Raw genomic sequence first — 27,778 nt, 5'->3', positions numbered from 1 at the left:
ATAAACATACACCCGCGTACATACAACATACACCCACACACGTACATACAACATACACCCGCATACATACAACATACACCCGCATACATACAACATACACCCGCATACGTACATACAACATACACCCGCATACATACAACATACACCCGCATACATACATACAACATACACCCGCATACATACATACAACATACACCCGCATACATCATACACCACCCGCTTACATACATACAACATACACCCGCTTACATACATACAACATACACCCGCATACATACATACCACATACACCCGCTTACATACATACAGCATACACCCGCTTACATACATACAACATACACCCCGACACCCATACATACATACAAACATACACCCGCATACATACATACAACATACACCCGCTTACATACATACAACATACACCCGCTTACATACATACAACATACACTCGTTTACATACATACAACATACACCCGCTTACATACATAAAACATACACCCACATACATACAACATACACCCGCATACATACATACAACATACACCCGCTTACATACATACAACATACACCCGCTTACATACAACATACACCCGCATACATGCATACAACATACACCCGCTTACATACATACAACATACACCCGCATACATACACCATACACCCGCATACATACAACATACACCCGCATACATACATACATACCACATACACCCGCTTACATACATACAGTATACACCCGCTTACATACATACAACATACACCCGCATACATACATACAACATACACCCGCTTACATACACCCACATACATACAACATACACCCACTTACATACACCCACATACATACAACATACACCCGCATACATACACCCACATACATACAATATACACCCGCATACATACATACAACATACACCCGCTTACATACATACAACATACACCCGCATACGTACATACAACATACACCGGCATACATACAACATACACCCGCATACATACATACACCCGCATACATACATACATACCACATACACCCGCTTACATACATACAGTATACACCCGCATACATACATACATACATACAACATACACCCGCATACATACATACAACATACACCCGCTTACATACACCCACATACATACAACATACACCCACTTACATACACCCACATACATACAACATACACCCGCATACATACACCCACATACATACAATATACACCCGCATACATACATACAACATACACCCGCATACGTACATACAACATACACCCGCATACGTACATACAACATACACCCGCATACGTACATACAACATACACCCGCATACGTACATACAACATACACCCGCATACGTACATACAACATACACCCGCATACGTACATACAACATACACCCTCATACGTACATACAACATACACCCGCATACATACATACACCATACACCCGCATACATACATACAACATACACCCGCGTACGTACAACATACACCCGCATACATACACCATGCACCTGCATACATACATACAACATACACCCGCATACATACATACAACATACACCCGCATACGTACATACAACATACACCCGCATACATACAACATACACCCGCATACATACTCAAATGTGTGCAGAATAGTTACTGCACACAGAACATACATCTCTCCATTGGTGGCAATAATCTCACCTTAATCATGTAGGAGGGTTTTCAGTCTGTGGCTATAAGGATGGTTTTATTGTCTCGTGCTTTTGCATTCGTTTTGTTTTGTCCTATCGGTTTTGTCTAAATGTATTCATGCTGCTTTTTTATTTATGTATTGATGTACAGCACTTTAGTCAACTCTGTTGTTTTTAAATGTGCTATATAAATAAAATGGGATGGCATGTAGCAAGATATCTATGTATATGTCAGCTAGCAATTACCAATTACTTAAACACGGAGAGAAGATTAATAAGAATAATAAGTCATCATCATAATGGCCTGAGGTGTGGCGTCATTACAATGAGAAACATCCAATAGAAGGGGAAGAAAACATTAGCGGATTTATGCCGCAGCCTGCTGCAGACGACACAAGGAACATCTGCCACGCAGGACGCAGCTACAGGCCTGTCAGTATGTTCCTCTGAAGTGCTGCAGAGTCACTCAAGACATGAAATGGAGCAATTTGGGAGGAGGTTAGGGCGTTGTGTTTTTCATGTGAAGGAAAGCATGTGATCATCCATTTACCCAGCACTGCTTGAAATAATCTAATCTTCTGAACATGAGCAGTCTCCCTGTTCTGCTCTTTAGATCATTTGACACAGTGGGAAAACATCTCATCACAAACCTTTGAAATCTGAGCATTGCTTTTCATTTTGGAAGTGTAAGACAAAAACGAGCCTCCGATTGTGGTACATTAGCCATTTTACAAATCGTGTTTTTTACTTATCTTAGAAGAAGAAGATTCAACTTATTGTCATGACGCAGTACAGGTGCTATGTAACGAAACGGTTCCTCTGCATTTGACCCATCATAGTGTTAGGAGCAGTGTGCTGCCATTTTGAACAGCGCCCGGGGAGCAGTGTGGGGAACGGTGCCTTGCTCAGGGACACCTCGGTAGCACTTGGTCTTTCCGAGACTTGAACTGGTGACCTTCCAGTTACCAAGCCAAGTCCCTATCGACTTCGCCACCACCGCCCATTTGATCCTTTTCAAATGTCAAGACTATTCATGCCCAATGTTGAGAGATGGTTTCATCTCAACATAACTTATTATGAAAAGAGTTAGAGGTATGATAAAATACACTGAGACATTTAAAGGTCCCGTGTCATGGCCATTTCTACTGATCATAGTTCCACTGTTGAGGTCTACTAGAATAGATTTACATTGTTCACTGTTCCAAACTCACATTGGTTTCTCACAGCATCTCTGTATAGTCTCTGTAATACACGGCTTGTTGGAGCTCCTCCCCCCCTCCCTGTGAGCCCACTGTGCTCTGATTGGTCCACCACCGTTACAGCTGAACATCAGTGATTGTGTTACAATGGCGTTTGTTAGCAACCAGGAAATGACACCAGTAAGGACAAACAGATGAGAATGCCGCGTGGGGTCTGGGGGCTGTGTTTGGGGGGACGCTGCGGGGCTCGCTGCTCCGCCCTTTGAGGCTCGACAGTGTGAGCTGTGTTACTGGTGTCGTTTCCTGGTTACTGCGTGGGGTCTGCGAGACATCGCGAATGGACACGGGAAGGGGTGCTGGGGGGACTGCGAGGCTCCACTAGCGAAAATAAAAAAATGAGATGTTGCAGGTTATCTTCCTCCCCACATTTGTGCTATCTTAAGCCGTCAAAAGTGTAAAAGTATACCTTAGACTCGGCAAGGAGAAGTAAAGCTTCAGGATATGATCAAACAAACCGCTAACTGACGGTGTTAGCTGATCTAAAATGAATGCTAGAGGAGCTAGCAAGATTTTCCACTGATTCTGATATCCTTCTTATTCAATTCAATTAAAAACTTTTATTTATCCAGGTAAAATCCCATTGAGATCAATGATCTCTTTTTCAAGGGAGACCTGCAGCAGTAGGTTCCACAAGAAGACATAACAACATAAACAACAGAACAACAAAAGGACATCATACAGCAACATGTACAGGGATTACAATTTACATATCTAACCTCATGTACAGGTACCAACAGCATCTGAGTGAGTAGCATCCAACCGAGCTTTAAACACATGTAGTGCTACTAGCTTGGTAATGTTCCATTCTTTTTGCAGACTGTTCCAAGTTAGTGGAGCTGCACATCTGAAAGCTTTCTTCCCTAAGACAGTCCTACTTGGCACATTTAATAAAACCACAGCATGCGATCTCAGGCAATACGTACTTTCAATTCGCAGAGAGATCAGGGAGCAGATGTAAGATGGTAGTTTATCCAACATGGCTTTGTAAATGAGAAAGTACCAGTGACTGAGCCTCCGTACAGGAAGTGATGGCAGAACCGCCTTGGTATACAGGGTACAGTGATGCGTAAGTGCTTTACAATTTGTCAAAAATCTCAGTGCGCTGTGATACGCAGCATCTAACTTGCCCAGGTAATGGGCAGGTGCATTCATATAGACCAGATCCCCATAGTCCAGCACAGGTCAAAGGTCACAGAGCCTTTTCCTGGCCTCCAGCGAGAAGCAGGACTTGTTTCTGAAGAAGAACCCTAGCCTAACCTGCTTTTTAAGCAGGTTATTTACATGACATTTAAAAGAGAGACAATCATCAAGCCAGATACCCAAGTATTTGTAACAGGTAACCACTTCAAGTTGTATTCCTTGCGTAGTTACAATATCCAAAGCAGTCTCTGGTGTATTTTTAGCTTTAGCTTTAGAAAAGAGCATTACCTTGGTTTTATCCACATTTAAAAGAAGCTTTAATTCAGAGAGCTGAGCCTGAATAATGTTAAAAACAGCCTGTAATTTAACACCAGCCTCCTTAATGGTGGGACCTGCACAGTACATAACGGTATCGTCCGCATACAAATGTAAGGTTGCTCCTTCGACATTTTCACCTAAACTATTAATATAGATAGAGAATAATAGCGGACCTAAAACAGAACCTTGAGGTACACCATTAGAAATGTTTAACCACTCAGAAGACAGTCCATCAAAATGAACACATTGGGACCTTTCAGAGAGGTAGTTCTCAAACCACCCACTGCATGGCTGGATATGCCAATACTGAGTAGCCTCTGCTTTAAGATGAGATGATCAACGGTGTCAAACGCTTTGGAAAGGTCAATAAACAGAGCTGCACAACTCTGCTTATTATCTAAAATACTAGCAATGTCATTCACCACTTTCATCGTGGCAGTGATGGTGCTGTGTTGCTTTCTGAAGCCTGACTGATGTTTAGACAGGATGTCATTTGTACATAAAAACTTCTTTACCTGTTCACTCACTAGGCGTTCAAGAACCTTAGCCAGAACTGACAACTTAGAGATTGGCCTATAATTGTTTAATAAGGTGGCCTCCCCTCCTTTCAGTAAAGGCAAGACATAAGCAGACTTCTATACTTTTGGGATTGTGTTCGTGCTGAGGGAGAGGTTAAAAAGAGAAGTAAGAGGTGGAGCAATAAAATCTGCAGCTATCTTTAAAAGGAAAGGTTCTACGTCGTCCGGACCAGCTGGCTTTTTAGGATCTAGCTTGGTTAAGACTTCACGAACAACATCAACAGTAAAAGGAGTCAAACTGAAAGGGTTTTCCAGACCACATTGTTCTGAGTCACGGACTGTGGTGTAGGGCTGCACGTTTTTGGGAAAAAAACTAATTGCGATTTTTCTGACAAATATTGCGATTCGAATTGCGATATTTGTTTTTAAGCGACCCAATGGAAGTTTATTGTAAAATGCGGCCATAAATCAGGCTAGGGAAGTCGTATCAACATACTCCTGTCTCTAGCACCCCCGCAGCCCGAGCTACGAGTGAAAAACTAAACTTACATGAAACTTCCGTTGGGTTGCTTTAAAGTCGAGCTTCAGTTAAAGATTCACCCTGTAATAGATGTAAAACATGTGATGGAGCATCACTAACCTGACTCAGATGCTGTGTTTCACCAAACTATCTAGGAAAGCTCCACTGGAAGCCATTTGGAAAGGGCAGGCACTTTCAAAAGCACTTGGCAGGTGATTGGATCAATCTGTCTATCACCTTCTATCATGGGCCACTTCTGATTGATTAACAATGGCTGGTACATGTGGAGCACAGCACTTCTGATTGGTGTGGATGACTGACACACAAGAAGAACAAAAAAAATGTGAAAAAGTGAAAAAAAAAGTGGGGAAAAAAAAAGTTACAAAAAATTTCATAATCGCATCATCTCGAATCGCGATTTCGATTTAAAATCGATTAATCGTTCAGCCCTACTGTGGTGTTCACAGAAGCAGAATTAGAAACAGAATGAAACAGAGAGCCACAGGACACAAAATGCTCATTAAAGCAATTGAGCATAGTGGCCCTGTCCGATATAGAGCCAGATGGTGTGGTAAGGCACGGAGGTAGCTCATTACGGATATCACCGGTGGATATCGATTTTATGGCTTTCCAGAATTTTCTAGGGTTGTTCAGGTTCTTTGTGGCACCTGACAGATAATACTTCAACTTAGCACTTTTGACATGTAAAGGGAAGCTATTCCTTAGCTGCCATTCTATCTCTGAGCCTGATTTCCTGGCCTTTGCCCAGGCCTTGTTTCTCTCATGAAGGAGACTGGACAGCTCAGCAGAAAACCAAGGATTGTCTCGTCCCTTCACTCTAAATGTACGCAGGGGTGCATGTCTATCAATGATCTCCATAAAACCAAGATAAAAATAAGACCATGCGGTTTCTACATCAGCACACAGATCGATTTTTCCCCAATCAAACCCAAACCGATCAAGTGACATTTGTTGTGTCACTATGTTATGGAAGTAAACAAAGGAGTCCAATGGAGGCGTTTCGGGCAGGGGAACTTTGGGATTTTAGCCTTTAGCACGTTATGTTATGCTATTAATGTTCATTCTTGATGAAAGGTTACTTAAACATTTTTTTGTTAATGTTCTAAAATTGTTTGGGCCACCCGTTGTGAGGTTGTTTGGTGTGGCCAATAGGGTGGCCAGGATTCACCCCCAGCTCCGCCACTGTTATCCCCCTGACAAACAGAAACAGTCCTGTTGGGACCCTGCTCCCTTCCCCTCAGACGAGCTTCTCCCACCCTGGTATTTCTTCACACATTATCTCCCCGGCAGCCATACGTTAAAGTGTACCTTTGCTCCCTGCTGTTGTGACAGAAATTCAGCGCGACTGGTCGGACCGCTCTGTACAAGTTGATCTTTCCAACGTCCCTCACGCATGTGGACGATAGGGGTAAACAATAGGTTGTAAATGCAAATACTGGGGGACGTGGTCTGTAGGTATATGTACAAGAGAGGAGACGCAGTGAAGGACCAAACATATGGAGTTAGGGTTTGTTTCTTTATGCACACATTCATCAAGGGAGACGGGGAAGTTGTGAATCTATGGAGCAGGTAATCGTTCAGTACTTAAAGATACAGTATGTTTTTTATCGACTTTAACAGAAAAGTCCTTGATCTGAAGCCGAAAACATGAAATCTATTGAAGCTGTTGTCAGTTTTCCTGAGATATGAGTTGGGTTCTTTAATTATTTATCCTGTGTGTTTTTGTGTGTATTTCAGAATTTTTACGATGAGCAGGGGGTGTTTTCGGAGAGCTTCTGGCCCCAGAGTGAGCCTCCTCAGGCCATGGCGTTCAACCCCAGAGGGAGGGTCAACAAGCCCCTGACTCCCCCTCCCACCTCTCAGTCCATCAACAACCAGGTCAGTGTGCTCAGCTGCTCATAACCCTAATTATATTCAAGCTGTACTGCAATTACAGAAACACATATTGTTTTCTGATGACTTTCAAGGACATTTTATTAATTAGGAACTCTCTCTTTTTAATTAAATATCTAAATGTTATGGAATTCTAGATCATTCTCCAGTATCTTAATATTAACATTAATTATTAAATATGGAGAAAAATCAAGCTCAAGGTGTATAAGACGGATCACTTTATCACTATAAATAATACAGAATCCAAGCAGAATTTAACACATAGAAGCTCGAGGGAAACTCAGAACAATGAAACGGGTGATGGAGGTTTTTTTAGATGCAGTCTACTCATTTTGATTGACAGGTGTGTCAACCAATGGAGCCTCTTTCCTTATTTACCCATAATATATATGTATAAACAGAAATACACCCTCATACACACACACACGCACACACACACACACACACACACACACACACACACACACACACACACACACACACACACACACACGCACACACACGCATAAACAGCTGTCTATGCATACATGTTTACCACACACTGTTATTATACTTTAAATACAACCCAAAAAATACATGATAATGATTATGAAGGAATACATTATAATAACACATTACTTAATTAAATCATTGAAAAACCGTTATCAACTTCTCGGTTTATTTTAGTTCTCAAATACCATTTGTTGTGTAGATATGGAATAGAAATACAATGCAATTTCAGATGATCTTTTAAACAAAACAGCACAGCAGAGAGAGAGAACATCGACCCCCTCCCCTTATATTTGTAAATATCTAAACAAAATAAATACAAACAAGGAAATATAAAAACATGTTCACAGTTCATTTTCACATTTATTCTGATTGTGACTACCGTACAGAACGGCACAAATCAAAGAATAGACCTATCGCTAAGCCACGCCCCCTTTGAAAACTCGGACAAACAAAGCCGACCGTGAATGACTGTTGACAATGGCCGCGGGGGGAGTTCAAATGATAATATGATGTTGAATGTTAGCAGTGGTGGTCACTAGGGGTCGACCGATTATCGGCCAGGCCGATTATCGGGGCCGATATTCCTCATTTGACCGATTATCGGTATCGGCCTTTTTTTTTATAAAATTGCCGATAACACTTTGGCTCTGATGCGGCCGTTTCTCTGTCTGCAGTCACCACTCTCTGTACACGAGCAATGTCCCGCCCACAGCGCTATCTGATAGGCTATTACTGAAGTGTCAATCAACACTGAAGATTTTCCGGGCGGGAGCCAGCCATAGAGGCAGGACCTTCTCAGATTACAGGCAGGTGCGAAGAACGCAGACACAGACAGAGGCAAGCAGCAGCGCTGAGCGGCAGAGCCATACATGTGTTTCCCAATCCCCTATGCTGAAGTTGCAAAAACAGCACGATCTATTGATCCAATTCTATCCGCTTCCCAGTTACACAGGGACGCGGGAAGTCAGTCAGCGTGCAGCGTCTCGCATCGGAACTGTGGTGCGGAGGGGGGGCTGCGAGTGGAGCCTCGCAGTTTTTCAGGTTGATATGTGAAGCTCATTAGCTAATCAACATGTATTTAGCAAATGTTTAGCAAAATATTAGAAGTGAGGCTACTAGTCTAACGTTAGGTCTACTGTAATAGCCTCACTTTTAATAGTTTGCAAAACATTAGCTAGCACTAGTGTTTTGCAGTTGCTAGCAGTTTATTGGGATTTTATGCTAGACAGACAGGCATTGGTTTGATATAATAAATTAAGCATTATTGTTAGTTAAGCATGTCAGCCTGCAGCCCACTTCTAACTCATTGCAGATGACTGCACTAAAGAAAAGGGCACAGAGAGGAAACCAGTTGTAAGATGTTTAAAAGTTCATTAAACATAATATAGGCTATGCTTAAATGCATTTCAAAGAAGTTGAGTTGTGTTGGAGTTTGTGTTATTCTACATTTTGACACTATAGATTTTCAGATTTTACTGCAAATGTATATCGGTTCCAAATATCGGTTATCGGTCTCCTTGATTACTAATAATCGGTATCGGTATCGGCCTTGAAAAAGCCATATCGGTCGATCCCTAGTGGTCACTACATTAAATCTATAACTATAACTGTCCTTGTTGGTCATCATTTCCCCTGTTATGCACCTGGCTGACTGCAACGTTACCTTTTTGGGTGAGGGTCTGTGTCTTTTCGGAGCAGCACACACGAGAGCCCGGGTGGGATCTGGATATTCCAGAGTTGGCTTCCCATCTCTGAAGTGCTTTGAGGTGAAAAGACAGTTAGCAAAAGTTAGCTAAAAACACCAGCTAACTAGCGAGGACGAAAAGTCAGACAGCAAACGTTGATGTTGATAACACTGTAGCTAGTTAGCTGGCTAACAAGTTGGCAGCTAACGTTAGCTAGCTGGGCTGGAAATACGCTAGCTAGTTGGCAGTCAAAGTCAATCGTTAGCAAACTAATAGTTTGGTCTACGTTTCTAATACATGCCGTCAAACATTATCTCTTTATGAATTGACCTTACCTTTGAGCAAACATAAGTGTCCTTGGTAATTGTCTTCACATTCAGTTGTGTATGTGGTCGACGACACGGCATAATCCACCGCTTGCATTTGTCGAGTTTTCTTTTGGGCTTCGGAAAAGGTACGAAATATACTCCTCCATCCAGTCTTTCAGGGTACCTGGTGTCCGAATTACAGGTACCCCACGCACAGCGTTCCACCATCAGATATTAGCTCGATAATAAACATAGAAACTGAACTCTTCACAGTGGTTTCGATCACAGACGTCTGGTTTTGGTTTGATGCGTCCCACAAACAGCTTTTCTGGTGATGTCCGAGTTTTCTGCCAGGAGGGATTTTCGCTGTGATATGATTGGACAAATTCTATTTGGGGCGTGGTTTAGCGATAGGTCTATTGTATTGTAGATATCTAAACAAAAGAAAGGACATTTTCTCCGGCGCTAACAGTTGACGTTTTCTTCGTCCTCAGCTCCTCTTCCAGTACCCAGTGAGCCAATCGCAGCCATCCCCCTTCTATGTGGGCGGGCCAATGGGTGGGATTGACAGCATGGCGGGGGCGGAGCCAACTCAACAGGCTCCACCTCCTGCGCCAATGACCCCGGCCCCGCCCCCTCCCGCCTCCTCGGCAGGCCCCTCCCCTTCCTCCCAGGGATCTGAGACCTCGTTCGACTGCACGCACTGTGGCAAATCTTTACGTTCCAGGAAGAACTACAGCAAGCACATGTTCATCCACTCCGGTAAGACTCCAGAGGAGGGAAGTAGTGGAGTACAAATACTTCGTTACTGTGCTTAAGTACATGTTTCTGGTATCAGTACTTTACTCCACTACTTATTTTTCTGACGACTTTTTACTTTGACTTCTTACATGTTGAACCCAAATGCCTGTACTTTCTACTTCTCTCATGTTGAACTCAAATACCTGTACTTTCTACTTCTCTCATGTTGAACTCAAATACCTGTACTTTCTACTTCTCTCATGTTGAACCCAAATGCCTGTACTTTCTACTTCTTACATGTTGAACACAAATACCTGTACTTTCTACTTCTTACATGTTGAACTCAAATACCTGTACTTTCTACTTCTCACATGTTGAACTCAAATACCTGTACTTTCTACTTCTCTCATGTTGAACTCAAATACCTGTACTTTCTACTTCTCTCATGTTGAACCCAAATGCCTGTACTTTCTACTTCTTACATGTTGAACACAAATACCTGTACTTTCTACTTCTTACATGTTGAACTCAAATACCTGTACTTTCTACTTCTTACATGTTGAACACAAATACCTGTACTTTCTACTTCTCACATGTTGAACTCAAATACCTGTACTTTCTACTTCTCTCATTTCCCAAACAGCTGGTTCCTTTAGTCTGAATGTGTGTTGGTGCGTGGTCATTATTCTTTAGAGTCACTGCGTGCCTATTGATTGGAACACGATCCGTGTATCCATCACTTCCTGGTCTTCTCTAAAGAAGAGGGACCAATGGAAACGTTGTCATATTGCCGTTGGTCGGCATGGAAACATTCATTAGCTAACAACGACATTATTGTTCTATTGATATAAAGGGAGGTCAGGTACTCTTTAAAGCAGCTGCTAGCTATGGGTACTTTTTACTGAAGTACACTTCAAAGCCTCTTTACTTTGACTTGAGTAAAGAAGTTTAGTCAGTACTTCTACTTTCACCAGAGTATTTTTAAACACGAGTATCTGTACTTCTACTTGAGTAAAGGATGTGTGTACTTTTGCCATCTCTGCACGCCTCATCCTACACCTGGCTTTGTGTCTGATCTATAGTAGTATATTTTATATAAAGGACATGGATGCCATGTGTAAAGGGTTGTTTACCGTGTCAACATCTCAGGTAATTTGGTTTAACGACACATTTACTCTCTGTTGTTCGCCGTCAAAACTCTAATGGAGCTGTTCTCATCGCGGATGTACAGCAAACTAAGAGTTTGAGAAAGGGTTGCACGATATCAGAAAAACATGCGATAACACTGTTTAATATTGCGATAACGATATCACTTATCAGCTGAGTAAATGATACCTCTGGTGGTTGGCAAGACTTGCATCGAACCCGTGTTTGTAGAACTTAATCTTTATTGAAACGCAAATACTTCCAAATAACTAACGTACGTTATTTTTACATACCAGTTTTGTTCTGCCTCGTCTCTCCCTTTCATTGCATTCACAATATGCCATGATGTGAGATGTTAACAGGGACTGTGGTCGATGCAAATGGAGACCCACTGTTCTGAAATGTTCTATAATCTGATGACTAAAAAAGACTCAACAGTTTTCATTGACAAAAAGTAGACTAAAATAATTAGTTTTCTTTGACTAAAATAAGACTAAAATGCTCAGACTTTTAGTCGACTAAAACTTGACTAAATAACAACAGGATGAAGGTGACTAAATATGACTAAAACTAAAAAGGAAATTTAACACAGGACTAAGACTAAAACTAAATTAAAAAATAGCTGACGAAATTAACACTACTGCCAACAGTGTTACGATATATTGGGATGTATTAAATCATACATACATATTGTATCGTGACATTGTTACATATACACAGACCTAATGTAAACGGCATATTGACACTTTCTACTGAGGAAAGTGGAACATTTTGCTTCTTAAGCGCAATATTTTTCTCAAATGACCAAAAATAGGCTAAAAAGAGAGTTAATATAAGAGTACATTCATCAGGTGGATTCTAAATGTGTATTGACAAAGCTCTGTGACAGCTGGATGTTTGAATACCTGAACAAGTTCATTATAAAAGGAGTTATCAAGGCTGCCAGCTTGTTGAAGAAAGAAAATCCTGCAGCTTGAATTCGTACTTCCTCTCTCTGACGATAAACCTTGAGCTTCTGAAGAGGCAGAGGCAAAGACCTCTGGATGCTGTACAGATATATATATTCCACCATACAGTGCATTCATTATTGATAACATGGAGGATCCTCTGAAAGCATATGCTGTGTAGAAAGAACCAGCCCTAAACCTGTGAAAGACTTCTTATATCATCTTACCTCTAACTCCAATGCTAACACATTTACTTTGAATGATCTAAAGCAGGGGTCTCCAGCCTTTCTTCATCTGAGAGCTACTTGCATCACATCGCAATCATCAGTTGAATTAAACTTGTGTGAAATTGCAATACCTAACCCGTAAAAGGTAAAACTCTTCACTTCACATCAAGGTCCAAGGAAACGACAATTTCTCACGTATTATTATGGTCCACTTAAATTCACTTAAATGTCCTTAATCACCACCTGACACGCACCTCATGGCACGTGTGTAGAATAAGTGGCATTCACTCTCTTTCACAGTCAGTGAGATGAATGGCGCTGCATGGAGTCCGCCAGACAGGTCTATGCTGGAGTGGACCCACTTAGGTTCACTCCAATAGAGTCGTTTAAATGGTCATCCGTCAGTCTTGTTCTGTATTAGATTTCATTCATGTCAGAAAAAGCTGCTTCACAAAGGTCTGTAGAGCAGAACCAAAAGCAGACGTGTTCAGTGCTGCTCGGTGATGTTCTTATAGTCTTCTGGAGGCTCCAGAAATGTTGTGTGTTTTGCTGAGACTTAAGCTGAACATGATTTTGGAGATTTATAACCTCCATCTCCACAGACACTGAACAGTTCAGCCATCTTCTTCTTCTTCAGCTTGATATGAAATTATAGCCTCCCTATATCTGTGTGAAATTATAAACTATAATAAATCAGTTGTATAGCTCTAGCCTCCCTATATCTGTGTGGGAAATTGTTCCATCCTCAAAAACAATACTTCTGCAGTCCAGCTGCAGCTTCTAGCTACGGTCTTCAGCTCCAAAAAAGGACACTGAATGTCTTCCTGAATGTGGCATCACGAACATGACTTAAGTCTGAACACAGCAGACAACGGGAGTATTTACAACGGCATTATAAAAACAAAAATAGTGCATGTGGCTGCACGCTCACATTCTCTGTCTTACTGTGACATGAATCCCATGAATGTATGAGATTAAGTTATCTTCATCATCTCAATCAGTCCTTATTAGGCCGGCTCACTTTATGCTGCGTTCCCATTACAGTTTAGGAACTGGGGCAGTAACTATAGTAACGCAGTGTAGGCGGAGCCGTGACGTCATCTTCAGAAAAACAACACAGCCGTTAGCTCTTAGCACTCGGAGCTCACAGCTCCTCATATCTGTTCAGAAACTACACAGAAGTTAAACAAGTCCAAACCACAGACTGCCTGTGTCATGGAGAATACAGTCGCTGGTTTATTTATGTCTGTAGGCCGTTGCTGTGAGTGTGGACGGTCGGAGCATATATAACGTTAGCTTAGCCGACCTCCATTTAGAAAGCACGCATTTTAAAGGTTGTTCGTCTGCCGTCTGTCTGCAGACTCAAAGCATTAATTCATGGTTTTCACTAACCGGTATCAGTGTGTTGTTACTTCGGCGTCATTTTGAAACGTGTATTACAATTAAATCACGGTCAAATATGTTCATCTTGTTGTAGTTGTAGCCCCCTTGCCAGCGATTCTCTCTCTAGTTTAGCATGCTCAGCCCGACTCAGCCTGGTTGTTCCTGGCCCTAGAACCACGATTTAGTCGGGCCGAAAACACTGTGAAATAGGACCCGCTAGCCGGTACTAGGACAAGTGGAAATGCAACCAAAAACGGGCTCGGCACGCTTAAAGCGAGCTCCGCGCTGTGGTGGAAATGCGCCATAAGTGACCTACCGGCGATGTAAGGGTGGAGAATGTCACATACATATTCCGGTGCATTTCCACGCAGGGCTCTGTATGTAATAATAACCAGAACCTTCAAATGAATTCTAAAAGTTCTGACGGCTCTTCTTCTCTCTCTCTGTGTGTGTGTGTGTGTGTGTGTGTGTGTGTGTGTGTGTGTGTGTGTGTGTGTGTGTGTGTGTGTGTGTGTGTGTGTGTGTGTGTGTGTGTGTGTGTGTGTGTGTGTGTGTGTGTGTGTGTGTGTGTGTGTGTGTGTGTGTGTGTGTGTGTGTGTGTGTGTGTGTGTGTGTGTGTGTGTGTGTGTGTGTGTGTGTGTGTGTGTGTGTGTGTGTGTGTGTGTGTGTGTGTGTGTGTGTGTGTGTGTGTGTGTGTGTGTGTGTGTGTGTGTCCTGCAGGTCAGAAACCTCACCAGTGCTCCATCTGCTGGCGCTCCTTCTCTCTGCGCGACTACCTCCTGAAACACATGGTGGTGCACACGGGCGTGCGGGCCTTCCAGTGCTCCATGTGTGGAAAACGCTTCACCCAGAAGAGCTCGCTGAACGTGCACATGCGCACGCACCGAGCTGAGCGCACCTTCCAGTGCAACGTGTGCCAGCGGGCCTTCACCCACCGCACGCTGCTGGAGCGCCACGCCCTGCAGCACGCCCACCCCCACCCCCCCCAGGGGAGAGGGGCCGACATGACCTCGCCCCCCAAGCACAGCCCCCCGCCGATGGGGGGGTCCTCAGGTATGGCTACGGCCGCTGGGATGGTGGGAAACATGGCCAACATGCCCAGCCACGGAGCCTCGTCTACCTAAAGGTCTAGTGGGCAGCTAGTGGGAACGCGGACATGTGGAGGAGTTCCCGAAGGTTTTATATGAGAAATGTTTAGCACGGGGTCCCCAGGACGCAGAAACGGCTGGGTGCTAAGGTTCATACGTTGGGCGATTTTCACCATTATTAATTAGAATTGATTACATTTGTTTAGCGCCTTTCAAGGGACCCAAGACCAGTTTACATAGTGAACGAACAAACAAACAAAAGGGGTGCATAATAAAGTAACTGTGAGGGGTCAAAGGCCATGGTGGCACGATTGGCATAAGTTGCGTTGATTAGGATACCGAGACAATAGCTAAAACATGGCTTGGCTGATTTGGACGATTTTGGTGTGGCATATAGAGGATGTTAAATCTATACTGACATTTCTATCTTAAAAAGTTTTGAGTCCTGTAATTCCCAAACTTCTTCAAATCAGTTCACCGGGAGAACAGAGATGGAGACTTTAACCCGAACCCTTTTTTTTTTTTATGTTGTCTGCATCTGCTAATGAACACAACTTAGTAAGCCAATTGTGCAAAATCGCCCAACAAGTTAGCATCCGATAGTTCCTTAGTGCTGGGGACCCTTGCGATACATTTCTATCATAAAACTTTGGGGTATTCAACATTTTAACGGGTTCGCAATCAGACTGAGCTGCCAGATAGACTATAGGGGGAGGATGGGGAGCCCATTCCTCAAACCGACCATTTTTAGGGTCCTAGTTCTGGTCGGAAAAGCACTTACAGGTTCCCGTCTTTTAAACTTAACGACACTTTCAATCAGGGTTCCTACACGCGGCTGGATAGTAATGTAGATTTAAGGTGGAATTGCACATAATCCTGGAAACATTTGTAAACAAAAAGAAAGTTGTTCCCTCCCCAGAAACCCGTCTTTTAGCAGTGTGTAGTGCTTCCCTCGTGTTGTGACATGTGTTGCTGTTACCATGCGCTGAAGAGCGACACCGCTAACAGTCACACACCTTGATGAACGGCCATCCAGAATCCAGCCAACGTGCTTTTTTAAATGTGTAGGAACCCTGTTTCAAAGACACCAGAGAGCCACCAAAGGTTAGGGAGTGGGTGGGAGGGATGGGGTTAAGAAGAGAAGCCAGTAAGGAAGGGTTGTGAGGGAGGGGGGTGCAGGGTTTTATTCACCCTCAATTCATTTACTTCAGGAGGAAAGTGCATCGAATCAAACGTAGATTATATCTGAGTTTATGTTATGAAGCACTTTGTTCAGGAAAACAATCCAAAAACTAAATTCAAGAAATCATAATGTCTCTTTAATATCTAAGAGGTTTTCTATTAGAAAAGGTGTCGTGTATTTTTAACGAGTTCTCATACACGTAAACCGAAAGACGAGGCTTCCTTCTTTTACAATCCTCACACACACGCGCTTTTAAATATTACATTTTAAATGGTTATATATTTAGTTGAACTAGAAGAATTGTTTAAAAGGGAACTTATAAAGCACTTAAATATGAAAATGTTTTTACGTCCCTCCTCCAGGAGTTAAGGGTATGAAACAAAAACAGGTTTGTGTCTCGCTCACACTCGTCTGTGGTTGAGTGTGTAACTTATTGTGGCTAAAACACAGACATTAAACGATAGAAACACCTTAAAATTCTTATTAATTAAAAAAAATCCCTTTCTTTTTACATTAGAGAAAGAGATTCCTGAATTAACTGAATTGAAAGTGAGTGGAGCCCGGAGCTATTCAACGCAGGGTGACAAAGGAGGTGATGAATGACTCAATGTAGTGAGAGGGAGACTACAGCAGGGAGGAAGAGGAGGAGGAGGAGGAGGAAGAGGAGGAGGAAGAGAAGGCGTGATGCACAGCAGTGTGAATGAAATTCACCATCATCCATCAGACAGCTTTGTAACATTTTCCACAGGCGCCACTGGTCGGCCCAGGATCATATACCTCGAAGAAAAAACAAGGACGGGACACTATTATCTCTTTTTGAAATGTTTGGGAAACATTTCAGCATGTTTTACACACACACACACACACACACACACACACACACACACACACACACACACACACACACACACACACACCTACAATTACCTCGGTGGTCCAAAGACAGGCATTGTGCTTCACATCTTTTAAGCTACATCAGACGAAGAAACAGTGAAAACGAAAAGCTGCGACAGATCCGTTTACTTTTTCAAAAAACGTACTAAAGTACTTCTGTGTAAAGTTCCTGTACCTATGACGCTCAGCTTGTTCTTTGTTGCTCATGTGATTCTTTGATGCAGAAATAGGGCAAAAAATATAAAAAAAAGATTAAAACATGTTTAAAGTGAAAGAGCCATTCGGAGGACGATGACTAATCGATGATTTTTATCAGGATTTTTATTAAGTGTTTGGTTGTGTTGGTCTTCTTGGGCTCTGGTTAATAATAATAATAATAATGAATGGGAAAATGTTTGTTGCTTAAAAAAACCTATAAAAGCTTTTCTCGCAGCGCTATAAAAAAACCTTTTTTTTTTTAAAGTTTTAGTAAAACTAAATTAATCATGAACATGTACAATCACCCCGAGAAAGTTTAGACAAAGTCAAACTTGTGATAATGTTAATTATCACTTTAATATTTATTACAATTTGATCTATGCACAATTAAGTTTGCACATCATATGACTAGATGTTGTCCCCCCCCCAAGTATTTGGCTTAAGATTGCTTTCCCCCTTTTCTTTACACCTTGATCTTAAAAAGACCTTAAGTGTCCCTGCTTTTTGCTAATTTCCCTTCATGTTTGTCAGTCGGAGCATTATATGATATTCAGTAGTTTACTTAAGCTTTGTAAGAGCCTTCTAATTAAAATGATTTCTTACGTGGACCTCCCCATCGTGAGCTTTGCGAGTGATGAGATCATTTGACTTCAATATCACTTTCATTTTCATTTTAAGAAGAGTGAATCCAGCAAAGGCTTTGATTCAAATCCTTTGTGTCTGGACTTCACTATAAATATTGACATGTAATGTCCCATTTTAAATGTGGTTTAAAAAACACTTGCTTATTTACGTGGCGCAGGCCTTTCAGCATGTGTTCATTGGCGTCAGAATGCTGCAAGTTAATTTGTTTCGCCAGTAATGCGGGTGATAATAGAGTGGTGCAGTGATGAGGTATTACGACGATAGCATCTCCCTGGCTCCCTCCACAACAACAATGGGATTGTTCCATTGGATTTCGGCATATCGATGAATACAAGCTCTGTGGCAAACCCACGTTTATGATACCTACATGTTTTGTTCAGCAAGATAATCTCAACACATTTTAACACTTCTTTATGATGAAGTAAAAAGCTAACTGTAGGCTATAAAGGAACTACAGCACGGTCACATGACTTCATTTCAGTACCGCTAAGCTAAAGGTGGCTAATGTACATTTTACAACTTTAAACCCTAATTATTTAAATAAGGGCTATAAAAGTGTTTGTGCTGGGTAGTTTATTTAGTTTTAAATCAGCTGATGAATGGACGTTTCTTTCCCAATGTTAGTCAATGGGGAAAAACGTTTTGGGCCCAATTAATTCACGGAGTTGTAGTACCGCTGTTTGGCCACTATGGGAATTTGCTTCGACGTGCGGCGCACTTCCTGGGGGCTTAACATTCACCAGTTAACCACAGACCTTATTTCAGGCCTCTTACCACAAAAACTTAACTAAACCCGACGAGGTAAAATGCAAATTTAAATGTGGGCTATTAAAGTATATGTTCATAGTAGTTGATTAACTTAAAAATATAATATCCGCTGATCTACAGACATCTGTTTTCCAAAGTTTTGGGGGCGGTGGTGGCGAAATCGATTGGGACTTGGCTTGGCAACTGGAAGGTCACCAGTTCAAGTCCCGGCAAGACCAAGTGCTACCGAGGTGTCCCTGAGCAAGGCACCTTTCCCCTCACTGCTCCCCGGGCGCCGTTTAAAATGGCAGCTGCTCCTAACACTAGGATGGGTCAAATGCAGAGAAACAATTTCCCCACGGGGATTAATAAAGTATATCAAATCAAAAAATCAAAATCAAAAAGTAAGTCAATGGGAAAAAGTATTTTTGGGCCCAATGACGTCACAGACTGACACAGATAGCGTAGTACCACCGTTTGGCAACTAGGAGAACTTGCTAGAACAAACAGGAAAATCTCGTAAACTAGTGTCAACCACAGACCTTCTTTCAGGCATCTCACCACCAAAAAACGGTCATAAAAAAAATTCAAGACGAGGGAGCCGGAACCATAAAATGCTGACTTATGTCCGGGTATTAGGACTCATTCCTGCACCACTCTATAGATAATTAAAAGAAGCTGGACTGAAACTCCTCCAACTCTCTGTTGGCTATAAGCTATATGTAACATTTTACGCCAAACCTTTGGTGCTTTTTTAGGAAATATTTACCTCATTTGCCAGTGTCCATGCTGTGGTCTGTTTGGTGAATAAGCAGTGTTGATCTGTTTCAGAGGTTTCGGTGCATCCTGTCTGAGGCGGACCCTTGAACAGTACTGTAATATGTGTGCTTTGAAGCCATGTCAGCGCATTGTAACGTACAGTGTTATGCCTTTTTTTCTGTTTTATTGGGAGGGAGGTTGATAATTGTTTTTCTACATTAATATTTCTTTAACAGAGGTTAAATATGTCAGAAGAAGAAGAAACAGTCATTTTATAAAAAATAAAAAAACCATTTGTCATCGTAAACCACATCTTTTATGTATAAAAAGACTAAAAGGCATGATTTAACTTTTTCTGAGAACTTAGATGTCGTACTCAATGAATTAATTGAATTTTAAAAATTGAGTGATTTCAAAGATGTCTTTCTCCAAATAAAAAGTCTTCTATGGCTCAAGGCCAGCTGTGCGTCAGAGTACATTGTTTTCCCAATTTGTGTGTGTGTGTGTATATCAGTATGTAGTGTCTCTACTTTAAAGAGTCCTCTCCTGCTGATGTTCAGGTGTATATCAGTATGTAGTGTCTCTACTTTAAAGAGTCCTCTCCTGCTGATGTTCAGGTGTATATCAGTATGTAGTGTCTCTACTTTAAAGAGTCCTCTCCTGCTGATGTTCAGGTGTATATCAGTATGTAGTGTCTCTACTTTAAAGAGTCCTCTCCTGATGATGTTCAGGTGTATATCAGTATGTAGTGTCTCTACTTTAAAGAGTCCTCTCCTGCTGATGTTCAGGTGTATATCAGTATGTAGTGTCTCTACTTTAAAGAGTCCTCTCCTGCTGATGTTCAGGTGTATATCAGTATGTAGTGTCTCTACTTTAAAGAGTCCTCTCCTGCTGATGTTCAGGTGTATATCAGTATGTAGTGTCTCTACTTTAAAGAGTGCTCTCCTGCTGATGTTCAGGTGCATATCAGTATGTAGTGTCTCTACTTTAAAGAGTCCTCTCCTGCTGATGTTCAGGTGTATATCAGTATGTAGTGTCTCTACTTTAAAGAGTGCTCTCCTGCTGATCTTCAGGTGTATATCAGTATGTAGTGTCTCTACTTTAAAGAGTGCTCTCCTCATATATTTTTCTCACACTGTCTGTGCTGCAGCACCTCTTTTTACCATCCGTCTGAAACCAGAGCCCAGTCTGCTCTGATTGGTTAGCTGGGTGGCTCTATTGTGATTGGTCAACCCCTTAGAGATGTCCTGCCCCTTAGCCTATCACGTACAATGTGTTGGAGCGCTAGAAGCCAATAGAAGGATGACTGTTACATAGTGATGTCACTTAGTTCAGGAAGTAAACAAATGAGTCCTATGGTGGAGATAACTTTGGGATTTTAGCCTTTGCAGACCATTTACATGCACACAAACCTATTGACCACACTACAGGAAAGAGAAAACCCCAAAAGCTTAATAGGGCCTCTTTAACTTTTTGTAATGACATAAGTAGCTCAATCAATCAACCAATCAATGTTTACTTATATAGCCCAATATCACCAATATTACATTTGTCTCAGTGGTCTTCACAGTGTGTACAGAATATCAGTATGACAATACGACACCCTCTGTCCTCAGACCCTCTGTCCTTAGTCCCTCTGTCCTTAGACCCTCACATCGTACAAGGAAACACTTCCAGAGAAAACCCACGGTTTAAAGGGAACATGGGAGAAACCTCAGAGAGAGCAGCAGAGGAGGGATCCCTCTCCCAGGACGGACAGACGTGCAATAGATGCCGTGTGCAAATCCAAGAGATAATACATGTTACAGCATATCGACCGAATGTTAGGAAATGCATGCGTCTGTAATGAGAAGATGAATCCACGAGGATGTCAACAATCCTGTGGAAGCCATCAGGGAAGCAGCATGATGAGTCAGGAAGGACCACAGTGACAGGTTCAGCCACGACTCGAAGTCCAGGACTCAGATCCAGAACTCAGGATAGAGGGTCCAGGACACAGGATCCAGGACTCCGGATCTAGGACTCAGGATCCAGGACTCAGGATGCAGGATCCAGAACTCAGGATAGAGGGTCCAGGACACAGGATCCAGGACTCCGGATCTAGGACTCAGGATCCAGGACTCAGGATGCAGGATCTAGGACACATGATTCAGGATCCCGGACACAGGACCGTAGCAACAGGATCAGCCACGACTCAGGATCCCGGCGTAGATAGACACCAAAAAAGACATTTGGGGGAAGCTGGGTTATTCGGAACATGAGAGAACACGGGTACAGACAGACAGAAGGAAGAAGTAAGGTCCCCCCCCCCCGACAGTCCAAGCCTATAGCAGCTAAACTAACGTGTCTACTTACATGGACTCCCTTAGGATAGGGTGAGGGAAAGGGGTATGAACTAAGATGTATGCGCCACATCTATACCATGAGCGCATAGCTCCTAAAAAGTGTTTCTGGCACTGACACCAATGAACAGTTGTGCGTCCACTCGGCAGGGATCAAGGCACGTCTATACCTCTCCCTGCTTCCACCGTCTCAACCAGATTACATTCCATCAGTAAGGAAAAAGAGTAAGAACTCAGATGTTTAGGTGAAGACAAGACAACGTGTCTATGTCAATGCAATCTTATTAATCAGTGACGTATCTTTCTGTAAAAGCTGCTCATGTTTTATGTACAATGTTAAAGTAACTTGTAATGCCAAATGCAATGAAATAAAAAGTACAAATACTGCTTCTAAAATATAGCAAATCAGACAAAGTACAAAACTAATAACTACCTTAATGTTGGAAAATATTGAAGTCGGTACACAAAGTAAAAATGTATTAACACAAAAGTTGTTGTGTAGAAAATAAAATCTAACTGAAGCATCAACAGTTTTGAGAAAAGGCTAATTGTTAGAAGTACATTTTAAGTAAAAGTGTTCTGGTTCTAGCTTTTCAACTCTATAAATATGCTTTTTAAGTATAAACAAATATAATACCTTTCGGGACAGGCGGTCACAAAACTATTAAAAAATAAATAAATAAATAAATAAATTATGATGTGAAATATTTCCCTTTTTCTCTGCCAATGATAAATGAAGAAAAGCATTTTAGTTGCAGCTCTTGTCAATACCTTATTGATTAAGTATTGTAATATGAAAAATACAGCTGCAGTTGTTGTTATGAAACATCAATGTGTTATGTGACGTTTAAAAAGCTGCTAAATACCGTTGTTTATTATTTTAAATGTGAAAAATATCTTCTTTTATTCCCCAATTGTTGCTTCAACGCTGTCTGAGTTCCTGCAGCCTTACTGTAGTTTCTTTATCTTAACTCACCTGTCAACAAAACAAAAGTCCTCTTAGTTGTTCCCGTTATCCCTGCCATCAAACTCCCAGTACATGTATCATGAACGCAGTGTAAAAGCTGTGGTTTCTTGAAGGTTCACAGATGATGTTTTTTTTTTCCGGGGGCCTTTGAAGGTCTGGCTGGTCGCGGCTGAACTCTGGCCAGAAGGCATCTGTTACTCAACAACATCTGTTCCTGTTACTCTCTTTCTCCCAGCATGCCGAGGGACACGCAGGCTCTCCCAAGGGTGGCCCTTTTGTGTGCCCCATTGTCAATTCCATCATTGTCTGTTTCGAAGTCTGTTCCCATAATGCCGCGGGGTTATAAACCCCTTCAGAGGCCATTTCTACCGGGCGGATGATTTACAGTTATTTGTGTCTAAAAAACAATCAGCGTCTCTATGTTGGGGGGGGGGATTAAGAAAGAGAACTGAGGGGAATTTAAAGAGGTAATGGGTAAGACATCTAAATAGGCTGATTGTATAACACATGGTTACTTCAGCTTCGTATGTTGATATAAATATTTATTTAGTTTATTCTAAAATGGTTACGAATTGTAAATTTCCCGTCGGATGATTAAAGTGTTTTGATTTTAAGTCAAATCAGAATGAAAATACTTGAGTTATCCCAGGGGGGAATTAGGATTTGTAACAGTTGTACCATTACTAAGACTTCCTCTCTACAGCAAAAATAACTTTAGTGGGGCATATCTCTGCATTTGAATTGTTTGTTGGAGATCTCCTAAAGTGTTTGTTTTTTTTGTTCCGAGAAAAAAGTCAGAATTATTTTTTGATGTTGAACATTTTGGGGGGATTTTCAGAAATGTCTTCTTTTTTTCTTTAATGCTTACTTTAGTCGGAATCAGAAATGTCCAAGAAAACTTTACTTTAATGTAAAAAGCTTCAGTTTTTAGTGAGAAAAATCCCCACTACAGTTATTTTTACTGTAAGCAGGAGGGAGGAAAACCCATAGAATTGGAAAATGTCACAAAACCCCTGCCCCCCTGATTTGTTTCCCCCCTGATTTAAAGGTCCTCCCTAACTTATTCCCCCCTGTTTAAATGTCCCCCCTAACTTGAGCAGATATGTAAGAGAACTTGACTTCAGTGTAAAAAGCTTCAGAAATGAGTGAGAAAACCCCACTAAAGTTATTTTTGCTTTAAACGGGAAGGGAGGAAAATGGTCCAACTGTCACTAATCCTATTTTCTTCTAGAAATAAACGTAGTATTTTATTCTGATTTAATGTTTTCTCTTTTGCTTTTGCAGATATGTACAAGAAAAACTCTTACTTTAAAAAACTTTAGATTTGACTGAGAAACCCCCCCACTAAACTGGAAGTGTGGAAAACCCACAGAACTGGAAAATGGTACAGCTGTCTGGGATAATTCAAGTATTTTGATTCTGATTTAAAGTGTTTCTCTCGTACTTTAGCAGATATGCACGAGATAACTTGACTACAGTGTAAAAAAGCTTCAGAAATGAGTGAGAAAACCCCCCAGTAAAGTTATTTTTGCTGTAAACTGGAAGCGTGGAGGACCCAAAGTGTTGGAAAAGCTGTCATGAATCCTAATTTCCTGCTGGGATAATTCAAGTATTTTGATTCTGATTTAAAGTTTTCTCTTGTACTTTAGCAGATGTGCACAAGAAAACTTTACTTCAGTGTAAAAGCTTAAGTTTTTAGTGAAGAACCCCCCACTAAAGATATTTGTGCTGTTAACAGGATGCGTGGAAAAGTGTTTGAAAATGGTACAGCTGTCATGAATCCTACGTTTTCTCCTGTACTTGTGTAGATATGTACAAAAGACACTTGAGTTTAAAAGAAAAGCCCAAGTAAAGTTATTTTGCTATAACATGAAGATAGGGATAACCTAAAGTGTTGGAAAATGGTACAACTGGCATGAATCCTATGTTCTGTCTTGTACTTGCGTAGATATGTGTAACCGGTGTCATTAAGCGGTCTCTGCATTGTGTTTTGCGTTGTTCATGGATGACCCGAGCCAGCATACAGTTTTGACGATCTCCGTTTTATTACTGACAATCTGACAACAGATATAACTAGAGAATGCAATTCCTGAAGAAATTGCTAGTGGGAATGCTTTATGCTGAAAATCTGACGCTAAACTGCTATGCTGAAATGTAATGTGTAAGAAGAAAGTGAAGAATTTAGATTGAAATGATACATGAGCACTGGGGGCTTGAATGTGTTAAGAAGAAAAGAAAGTAAAAAGGCTTGGAAAAGCAGCAGAATATTGAACTGCAAAACCTTTGAACTAACTGATGGTGAATGATCTGTCGCCATGCCAACGGCATTTGATGACATCCCATAATACGCTTAGATGCGTTGATGGCTGCATCGTTACCAAACCTGTGAAGTTTTGGGCCATTTGGAGCATTTTCACTGAAGTTATGAGAAAACCGTGTTTCATGGCAGGCATTGTGTTGCCATGGCAACTGCATGTCCCGTAGATGTCTTCAGGGCTGGACTGTTAGCACACATGTGAAGTTTGAGCATATTTTGAACATTTTCATAGGAGTTATATAACGACATCGTGTTTTATGGCAAGGGGTGCGTTTCCATAGAAACGGCATATGGTGAGATCTCAGATTTGGCGTAGAGCTGTTGAGGCATGGATCGGTGATATACAAGTGAAGATTTGGGGACGATTGGACCGTGTCCATTGGACTTACAGCGACAATCGTGTTTCATGGCGAGTGGTCTGTCGCCATGGCAACGGCATTTGATGACATCTCATAATACGCTTAGATGTGTTCCATGGCTGCATTGTTACCAAACCTGTGAAGTTTTTGGGCCGTTGTAACATTTTCACTGAAGTTATGAAAAAACCGTGTTCATGGCGAGCATTGTGTTGCCATGGCAACGGCATTTGAAGAAATCTCAAAACTGTCCCGTAGATGTCTTCACGGCTGGACTGTTGGCACACTGCTATCTGGAGTCTGCTGCTCTGAGCGTGTCAGTTGGAGTTATGACATCATCGTGTTCCATTACCCAGGTGTTTATAGTTGAGCTAACGAGGTGTCCAGAGATCAAAGGTTTCCATTGTTCTGAATGAGAGATAAACCTCTTACATGTGAATGTTTTGTTGAAGAACCGTAACAGATATCGGTGAAATTTTCAAAGCGTGAAGCATCTCAAGAACCTTGAGTATCTGAAGTGTAATTTTTGTGTACTTTCGGGTTAATAATGTGGCCTTTTTGGCAGTTTAACTAAAGGTGTGCGGCTGCTGCCCTGAGGAAATATCAGCCTGAAATTACAATGGGCTTTAATGGAGACTGTTTGAAAGTTTTTGTCACCTCATGCCCTCAAGAGGTATTTTGTTTATTATTTTTGTGCTTAATTATTTGTCATTTTTGAAACTACGAGATGTTTTCCTACGTTTGTCATGAAAGATTATGTCTCAGGAATGTAGGGTTTGGGAATTATGGCAGTTTTAAAAAGAAATATGAAGGCAAATTTCAAGATTTCCTACACTCTAGCTGTGGCATCACGCACTCTAGTTAATGTTAAAATCTGAAGAAAGCCTCTGTACCAAGGTCTAACAATGTTTAATATCTCTAAAAGTAAGAATCAGATTTAAAAGTTGTGTTACACGAATAATGTCAGAAAGATGTGTAATATTTTAAAGTTAGAATGAGGTTTCTGAGTGAAAGTATGAATGAACAGTTAGCAGTTGAAGTCGCATGAAGATTTGTTGAAGTCTGAAGAATTTCTCCATGACTTCAATGGTTAAAAATGTGATGTATTATGGGATGTATCTCTGGAATTATGAAAGTTATGAACGATAAAAGTAATAGCAATGATTCCCAACCGAGCTGAACGTTTTGATGTTCGAACGGAGTTTTCTGCGATGTTCAATGCGGGAGGAGAAGACCGGCAAAAATAACGGGTGGAATAATAAGAATAAAGAATTTCGTGCGTAGAAGAACAGATAGACTAAAATGTAATGATCAGTTTTACATTAGATTTCCCTCACAGTGACTCCTCACGTGGAACATTTACAAAAAGGGAAGAGGAAAAGTGAGGGACAGATATAGGGGGGGAAGTCCTCACAACAATAATCTCCTGAGCATAGGGACCACACTTCAGAGGTTCCGCCCACTGATCTCTGACCTTGTCAGGCATTGAACATTCAAGAACACAGAATTACTTAATATAAAACACAGAATTTGTGTGATTATTCAAAATGATTTTACAAATAAACCCCACTGCATATTTACAACTGTTACATATGTACAAAGACACTTGAGGTTTAAAGAAAAGCTTCAGGTTTTAGTGAGAAAACCCCCTCTAAAGTTAAAGTTGCTGTAAACGGGAAGCGCGAAATACCCAAAGAACTCGAAAATGTACAGCTGTCAATACTTCCTTTCTCTTATACCTGTGCAGATATGTACAAAAAAACCACGTCAGTTCTAAAAGAAAAGCTTCCATTTTTAGTGACAAACCCCCCCCACTAAAGTTATGTTTGCTATAAACAGTAAGTGTAGATAACCAAAGGTGTTGGAAAATGGTACAGCTGTCATGAATCCTCCTTATCTCTTATACTTGTGTAGATATGTGCAAAAGACACTTGAGTTTTTAAAAGAAAAAGCTGTAAACGGGGGTTGTTGAATACCCAAAGAACTGGAAAATGGTACAGCTGTC

General features: G+C 41.4%; 1 protein-coding gene across 1 annotated transcript in view; it reads left to right on the top strand.

Annotated features, from left to right (window-relative positions):
• The window catches only part of zbtb45 (zinc finger and BTB domain containing 45), a 22,501-nt gene extending 6,029 nt beyond the window's left edge, over window positions 1-16,472 (top strand). Inside the window, exons 4-6 of the mRNA XM_034079806.2 lie at window positions 7,193-7,333; window positions 10,328-10,595; window positions 14,998-16,472. Coding sequence (XP_033935697.1) covers window positions 7,193-7,333; window positions 10,328-10,595; window positions 14,998-15,401 — 813 coding nt within the window. The 3' untranslated portion in view covers window positions 15,402-16,472. The remainder of the gene's footprint in view (window positions 1-7,192; window positions 7,334-10,327; window positions 10,596-14,997) is intronic.
• The last annotated feature ends 11,306 nt before the right edge of the window (window positions 16,473-27,778 follow it).

This window comes from Pseudochaenichthys georgianus, unplaced genomic scaffold, assembly GCF_902827115.2.
Source record: "Pseudochaenichthys georgianus unplaced genomic scaffold, fPseGeo1.2 scaffold_730_arrow_ctg1, whole genome shotgun sequence".
Classification (NCBI taxonomy): domain Eukaryota; kingdom Metazoa; phylum Chordata; class Actinopteri; order Perciformes; family Channichthyidae; genus Pseudochaenichthys; species Pseudochaenichthys georgianus.
This window is presented reverse-complemented; position numbering and strand designations above follow the sequence as displayed.